An 8,260-nucleotide genomic window follows, 5' to 3' on the forward strand; every position below is an offset into this window, starting at 1 on the left:
AGGGAAAAAAGAGGAGGGGAAGGGAAAAAGGAGGAGGGGACAAAGGGGGGGACACCCAGCGCGATTTGGGGCTTCACCGTGACGGCGGCGGCCGGGCCAATGAGCTCGAGCCGAGCCTTTTAACCCCGCTTCATGGCAGGGAAGGCGCAAAAGTGGCAAAAAAATCCCAATAATTTTTTTTTTGCCCCCTCCCTCGGATGCGCGGGGGCCCCGCGGAAAATGGGCGAGCACAACCTCCTGAACCCCGGCTTCGTGGGCCCGCTGGTCAACATCCACACGGGGGGACGCCTTCTACTTCCCGAATTTCCGCGCGTCCGGCGGCCAAATCCCGGGATTGCCGTCCTTGTCCTACCCCAGGAGGGACAACTTTGGCTCCTTGCCCGCCTGGGCATCCTCGGAGCCCTGCAATGGGTACCCGCAGCCCTACCTGGGCACGCCCGTGGCGCTCAACCCCGGCTTCGGCCGCGCCTGCGAGCTCGCCCGCGGCGACGAGGGCAAGTGCTACTACCGAGAGGGCGACAAGCGCGACGACAGGGGCAGGGACAGTGCCCTGCTGCCCCTGGAGCCGCTGCCGGCAGCCGGGATGGGAGGGAATTTCGGGAAGTTTGAGTATCCCGCTGCAGAGGGGATGGCGCAGGACCCGCCGTCCTGCCAGTCCCTGGAGTCGGATTCGGGCTCGTCGCTGCTCAACGAGGGCAATAAAGGGGACGCGGCGGGGTTGGTGTCACCCCTGAACGCCGGGAGTGCTGGTAAGGTCCTAAAAAGGGGGCTTTGGGGTTTTTTGGGGGGGTGGAGGGGGTTTTAGAAGGGGTTTTTTTTGGTGGGTACTGCAGGGGGGGTTGGAGGGGCGGTCCCCGGGAATTTGGGGTTCGGCGGCTTTGGTGTCACCCCTGAACACCGGGAGCGGTGGGAAGGTCCTAGAAAGGGGGTTTGCGGTTTTAGTGGGGTTTTTTGGGGGGGTTTGGAGGGGTTTTAGAGGGGTTTTTGGAGGGGTGTTGGAGGGGTTTTCCCTGGGAGTGAAGGGGGCGCGGCGGGGTCGGTGTCACCCCTGAACCCGGCAGCGCCGGTAAGATCCTAAAAACGGGGGTTTGGGGTTTTTTGGGCCGCTTTTCTGGGCGTTTTGGAGGTGTTTTCCCGGGGAATTTGGGGTTCGGCGGGGTCGGTGTCACCCCTAAACCCCGGCAGCGCCGGTTAAGGTCCTAAAAACCGGGATTTTGGTGGTTTTGGGGGGGATATGGAAGGGTTTTCCCTGGGAATAAAGGGGACGCGGCGGCGTTGGTGTCACCCCTGAACGCTGGCAGCGCTGCTAAGGTCCTAAAAAGGGTATTTTGGGGGCATTTGGGGTGTTTTGGGGTGTTTCGGAAGGATTCTCCTGGGAATTTGGGGTTCGGCGGGGTTGGTGTCACCCCTGAACCTTGCAGCGGCGGTAAGGTGCTAAAAAGGGCTTTTTTGGGGGGTTTGGAGGGGTTTTGGGGTGGTTGGAGGGGATTTGGGGTGTTCTGGAGGCGTTTTGGCAAGGTTTTCCCAGGGAATTTGGGGTTTAGCGGGGTTGGTGTCGCCCCTGAACCTTGGCAGCGGTGGTAAGGTGCTAAAAAGGGGGGGTTTGGGGGTTTTGGGGGGAAATTTGGGGTTCCCTCCGTGGGACCGGCGCGCCGATGTGGGGTCAGGCCGCTAGGGGTAGCAGCGAAATCCGAATGTTTTATTGGGTGCTGCTGCTTTTAAAAGAAAAGGCCATAAACATGTAAATATCCCATAAAAAAGGGGGAAGAGGGAGCGGCAGGAGCGGAGCGGGACGGGGGGATGCGCGGCCGGAGAGACCCGGGGCTCTTTTGGGGTCACGGCTGAGGGGTGTCCCGAGGGAAAAGGGGGGGAAAATGGGGATTCTTCAAACCAAAAACAACCGGGGGCGGTTTTGGGGTCACGGGTGAGCGGCGGCAGCGCGAGGGAAAAGGGGGAAAAGAGAGGGAGAAGAGGGGAAAAGGGGGAATCCTTAAAAAAAAACCTCCGGAGCGTTTTTGGGGTCACGGCTGAGGGGCGGCAGCGCGAGGGAAAATGGGGGAAAAAGGGGGGAAATCCTTAAAAAAAACCCCCCGCGCGCTTCAGAGTTGGGATCTGGGGGCAGCCCAGGTTCTGGGGTGTCCCGGATTTGTCTCCCGTCCTTTGCTTCCCAATTCTCCCTCCCCGCGCTGGGAGAATCCCAAATTCCCCGCGGCCCCAAAGCTTTAGGGACAGCGGGGGTCACGGGGAAAGGGCCGGTGTGGGGACGCTTTTTTAGGGGAAAAAGGGGAAGTGAAGATGTGGGGACGCTTTTTTAGGGAAAAAGGGGAAAAATGGCTTTCTGAGGACCCTTTTTTAGGGAAAAAGGCGTTGCGGGGACGCTCTTTTAGAGGAATACAGGGAAAAGGGGCTCAATGCGGACTTTTTTTCGGGGAAAAAATGGGAAAAGGCGTTGCAGGGACGCTTTTTTTTGGGAAAGGGGCGTTGTAAGGATGCTTTTTTCGGGGGAAAAGTGGATTTTAACCCTCGGGGAAAGGCTCAAATGCGGCTCGGGCGGCCTTTTCCAGGTGCTCCGTGGTACCCGATGCACACGCGATCCCGGAAAAAGCGCAAACCCTACTCCAAGCTGCAGCTGGCCGAGCTGGAAGGGGAATTTTTGGTCAACGAATTCATCACGCGCCAAAGACGGAGGGAGCTCTCGGACCGGCTGAACCTGAGCGATCAGCAGGTGAAGATCTGGTTCCAGAACCGGCGCATGAAAAAGAAAAGACTCCTCCTCAGGGAGCAGGCGCTGTCTTTCTTTTAAAAAAAACAACAACAAAAAAAAGCGAAATTTTGGGCAAAATCGGCCGCGTCGGGGGGTTAGAAATCAGAGAAAACGGAAAAAAAAAAAAAAAAAAAAAAAAAAAAAAAGGAAAAATGAGAAAATCCCATTAAAACCCCACGGAGACTCTTAACCCCTTCCTGTCCCGCCCTGAGACAACCGGGGAATAAAGAAAATAAAGCAAAATATCACCCGGTTGTCCTTAAAAATAGGGAAAAAAAGCAACCCCGACAGCGGAAAAGCAGAAAAAGTAGAAATAATAGGAAATATTCCGAATAATAGGAACAAAATATTCCATGGAGGCGGCGTCCGGAGAGGATGAAGGGGAGGTTTTTTGGGAGCTTTTCCAAGGCCGCGAGCTCAGGTAGGGGCTCCACGAGCAGCGCCGGGCACCGTCGGGGCCGTCGGGAATTCCGGATTTTCCCCCCAAAACCGGGTTGGAAAAGGATCCTGGGATTTGGGGAGGATTTGGGGTTTAGCGGGAGGGAGAAGCAGCGGAAATTCGGGATTTGGGAGGGGGGATATTGAGGTGGGGGTTCAAAGGAGCGGCCCCGCGGCGGCTGCTTTGATTTGGGTGGGAAAAGGGAATTTTTTCACTTTAAATTGGGGGATTTTGGGGCAATCGGGGTGGCCGCGTTTAATCGGGATGCTCGAGACAAAGCCCCGCTGGAAATTGGATTTCTCCCTGGAATTAGTGAGGTGTCTCTGTCACCCTCTGCGAGAAAAAAACCCGGATTTTTTTCCACGTTGACGCAATTTCTTGGAGATTTTCCCTCCCCTGTCTCCCGCTCTTCCAGCGTTTCTCTGCAAAATCCCCAAATTCCATCTTCCCTCTTTCAAAAAGTTCAATTTTTCCACTACAGGAGCGCTGCGAGATGTGGGGGGTTGCGGTGGAAACGCTGGAAATTAGGCAGGAAAAATCCCCTTTTCCGGCGGTTCCGAGCGCTGGGGTTAATCCCCGAATCCTGGGATAACTCGGGATTTTTTTCATCCTTAAAACCGATTAAAACAACCCAAAATAGGAGAATGTTAATTTTATTTTAAGGAAATGTAAATCAGCCGTGAATCCGCCCAAAAATCTGCGGGTTTTATCAAAAAATGAGGCTTTTTCCTCCTTAAAAATCCCGATTTTTGACCTTTTTCTGGACAAGGAATGGGATCCCAAAGCTTTTCCCAGTTTTTTTTCCCCCTTCCAGTGCAGCGGAGCTGGGATTTCTGTGTGCGGGAGCTCAGAATTCCTGGGATAAAACTCCTCAATTTTGGCCAATTTCGCGCTCACGGCACTTTTGGGATTTTCGGCAATGGGATTTAGGAAAGGGGGAAGGCGCAGGGGGGGCTTTTCCTGCTTGGAAATCGCAATTTGGGCTTTAAAAAGGGGGGGGGAAATTGGGGAAAAATGGAGTTTTTTCGTGGAGAAGGGGCCGCGGGTGCCGCCGGGATTATTTTGGGAATAATTTGATGGCAAAGCGGCGTTTTCCTGGGAAAAGCCGGGATGCTCCCCCCGTGCCGCCGCTTCCCCGCGTTCACGGTCACGGCCGGCGCTGCTTTTATTTACGATGGAGCCCATTCCCGGAAAAAAAACCGGGAAAAAAAATCCCTCCCTGGGCTGGAAGGAGCCTTTTCCCTCTTTTCCTGGGGCTTTATTCCCGCTCCCTCCGCCCTCAGCGTCTCCTTCCCTTTTTTCCCTTTTTCCCCCCTTTTCCCCCCATTTTTCTCCCTTTTCCCTCCCTTTTTTCCTATTTTTTCTCCTTTTCCTTCTCTTTCTCCCCCTTTTTCCCCCTTTTCCCCCATTTTCCTCCCTTTCCCCTCCTCTTTTTCCCTATTTTTTCTCCTTTTCCCTCTTCCCCCCCCTTTTTCCCTCCTTCTTTCCCCTTCCCCCCTTTGTTTCCCTTTTCCGCCACCTTTCCTCTAAATTCCCCCCTTTTTTCCTTTTTCCCTCCCCATTTTCCCACTTTTTCGCCCTTTTCCCCCCTATTTTCTCTCTTCCCAACATTTTTCCCCCATTTTTCCCCATTTCTCCCCCTTTTTCTTCTCGTTTCCCTCTTTCCCCCTTTTAAACATTTTTTTTCTCATTCCCACTCCAATTATTCCCCATTTTTATTCCCTTCCCGAGCTTTTTTTGGCCAGGAAAAAGACCCCAAACCGCTCCCTCCACCCCAATTTTGGGGTCAGGATCCCCCTTTTCCCCCTTTTCCCTCCCCTCCCTCTCCAGAGCCGCCGCGGGGCTGTGCAATAAAACCCTAAAATGTGTAAAAAACCCCATTTTTGGGCGGTTTTTGCTCCAGCCCAACCACGTGCAATGGGAAAATTCAATTTTTGGGGTGGCGCCGAGGGGAAATTTCGGGGTTTGGGCGCTCTCAGAGGGGATTTTGGGGCTGTTCCATGTCCTGGAGGTGCGAAAATCATCCCAAAACCCCCAAATCCACGCAGATTTTGCTGCATTTTGGGTTCTAAACCCCCCCCCCCGGGCGGGGATGGAGGAGGGTGGGACGTCAGGAATTTTGTGGGATTCATCCCAAAAAAACCCAAATGGAGCCGCCTCCTTCTTGTCCCGCTGCTCAGAGGGGCAAAAACCCCCGGGAAACCCAAACAAAACAAAATAAAATGAGAAGAAAATGAGAATAAAGTGAAAAGAAAATGAGAAGAAAATGAAAATAAAATGGGAATAAAAGGGGGAAAAATGAAAATAAAATGAAAATCAGGTGAAAAAATGGAAATAAAGTGACAATAAAATGAGCCTAAAATGAAAATCAGGGGGAAAAATGAGACTAAAAGGAGAAAAAGATGAGAATAAAACGAAAAGAAAATGAAATTCCAATTCCCGAAGCGTCCCCGCCACAAAAGCCGAGGCACCAGCAGCGAAAGGCCGGGAAAATGGGAATTTCTGCCCAATCTCCGTCCCAGCAAGAGGCGCTCGGTGAGGTTTGTCCGTCCTGTGTTTGTTCCGTGTCCGTGGCGTTGTCCCCCTGCTTGTATGGCCTAGGCTAGGTTAATTACCGTTGTTAATTAGCGCGGAAATCCCTTTCCGAAGGGGTTTTTTCAATCCTATGCAATGTCTGTCCTGTACAAAGTCGCTTCTGGCTGATAATTCTAATGAATGAAGGAGTTAATTAATGTATTCTGATGTCATTTCTGGAGGAGAAGAATAAATAAACTCAGCCCAAAGCCGCGCCGTGGTGATGGACTAGTATTATTATTATTATTATTATTATTACTATTATTATTACTATTATTATTATGACTATTATTGTATTATTACGTTTTTATTTTTAGTTTTATTCTTTTTCTTTTTATTATTCTATTACTTTTTTATTATTTTTATTATTTTATTATTTTATTATTTCTATTAATTTTATTCTTTTATTTTTTTATTCTTTTATTCTTTTATTCTTTTTATTCTATTTTTTTATTCTTTTATCATTTCTATTAATTTTATCATTTCTATTAATTTTATTCTTTTATTCTTTTTATTCTTTTATTCTTTTATTCTTTTATTCTTTTATTCTTTTTATTCTTTATATTTTAAAATTTTTTTGATTTTTATTATTATTTTTTTCTTCAATTTTATTTTACATTTTGATTTCGTTAATGATTCTTTTGATTTATCAATAGCAATTATTATTCGCGATTAAAATGGAAACAATCGCGGGCGAAGTTCATAAAAAAAAAAAAAGAGGGAAAAAATCAAAGCATTGGAGGGTTTATTGTGGTTTTTTGGGGGTTTTTTTGGGGCGGGAAGTAATTATTAAAAAAGGTGATTCAGTGAAGTAAAATGTGCCGGGAAATTAAAAATATCGAGGGGAATAATTGGGAAAATCCCCGGGAAACCAAAAGCGGGAATTGAGCTTTGATTGGGAGCGGAATTCCGCCCTAAACCCGCGATTTTAGGGGGGAAAAAAGATGGAATTGGGATTTTGGGGGGGAAAAATACCTGGGATTTGGATTTTCGGGGGGGTAAAAGGTGGGATTTGGGATTTCTGGGGGGAAGAAGCCGGAATTTGGGATTTTTTTGTAGAACAAAAGCTGGGATTTGGGATATTTTGGGGGGGGAAAAGCGGGGATTTGAGATCCTTTTGGGGAATTTGGGATCCTTTTGTCCGGGGGAAGGGCCGGGGGCGCTGCGCCGCTCCAGGGATGAGATTCCCGATGGAAAACGTCCCAAAAATCCCGGCTGCGGCCAGAAAATGGGAATAATTCGGGGAAGAGCCGCGGTTTGAGTGGGAAAAAGTGGGATTCGGGTTTGGGATGGGGCGCGCGGAGCCTCCCGGGGATTGGGATCGGCGGAATTCCTTTAACGGGAGGAAAAACCCCAAATCCCCAAAATCGCCCAATCCCCCAAATCCCCCCAAATCCCCCAAATCCCCCCAAATCCCCCCAAATCCCCCAAATCCCCCCAATCCAACGGGAATAAAGCGCTTTTTGGGGGCCCCGAGCGGGGATTTCCTCCGAGATTCCCGGGATTTTCCTTTTGAGGATTTTGGGGCGGGGGAAGGGATTTTTAGGGGCTCCAGGAGGGATTTTTAGGGGACGAATCCAGGGATCCTGGAGGGATTTTTAGGGGACGAATCCAGGGATCCTGGAGGGATTTTTAGGGAAAGAATCCAGGGATCCTGGAGGGATTTTTAGGGGACGAATCCAGGGATCCTGGAGGGATTTTTAGGGGAAGAATCCAGGGATCCTTCGCCAGCCCCGGAGCTCGGAGCCCGGGCCGAGTCGGGGCAATTTTGGGGGGGAAAAATCCACCCCCAAATTCAGCGGAAATTCGGATTTTTCCAGCCCGGCTCCGCCAGGATCCTCCCAGGCCAAATTCCAGGGGATCCATCCGGGCCTGGAGCCGTTTCCTGCTTTTTTTTCCCAGGAGCTGCCGGAATTGGGCAGGGAAGGGGGAGGAAAAGCCAAATATTTCCATAGGAATGGGGCCCATCCCGGCCCCTTCCAGCGGCAAAATCCAGCCGGGAAGGAACTCGGGGGATCCAGAGGGTTTGGGATTTTCTACGGGATGAAAATTCCCATTTTTTCATGGAAAAGTTGCTTTTAAAACACTTAAATTATTTTATTGTATTGTATTGTATTTTATTATTTTAAAATTTATTTTATTTTTATTTGCTTTTAAAATTTCTTTTAAAATGTCTTTTATTTATTCCTATTTATTTTAATTTTTTAAATTTTATTTTATTCCAATTTTATTTATTTTATTCTATTTAAAAAAAATATTTTATTTAATTTTATTTTTAAAAATTTTATTTCATTTTATTTTTTTAAATAATTTTACTTCACTTTATTTGATTTGATTTATTTATTCATCTCCTTGATTTCATTTCCCTTTATTTTATAGGGTTTTATTTTCGATTTCCATTTCCTGCTTTGCTTTATTCACCTTTTCACTCCATTCAATTCCATTTCTGCCCCCTCCAGCACTTCCCACATCCCTTATCCCGA

At 49.0% G+C, this 8,260-nt stretch overlaps 1 protein-coding gene across 1 annotated transcript; it reads left to right on the forward strand.

The window, feature by feature from the left end:
• The first annotated feature begins 219 nt into the window (after positions 1-219).
• HOXC12 (homeobox C12) lies at positions 220-2,803 on the forward strand. Its single transcript, XM_048328524.1, is given in 3 exon segments — positions 220-279; positions 281-749; positions 2,565-2,803. Coding segments are annotated over 3 exon segments (768 nt in total).
• The last annotated feature ends 5,457 nt before the right edge of the window (positions 2,804-8,260 follow it).

The sequence above is a fragment of the Corvus hawaiiensis genome, chromosome 24 (assembly GCF_020740725.1).
Source record: "Corvus hawaiiensis isolate bCorHaw1 chromosome 24, bCorHaw1.pri.cur, whole genome shotgun sequence".
Taxonomy (NCBI): domain Eukaryota; kingdom Metazoa; phylum Chordata; class Aves; order Passeriformes; family Corvidae; genus Corvus; species Corvus hawaiiensis.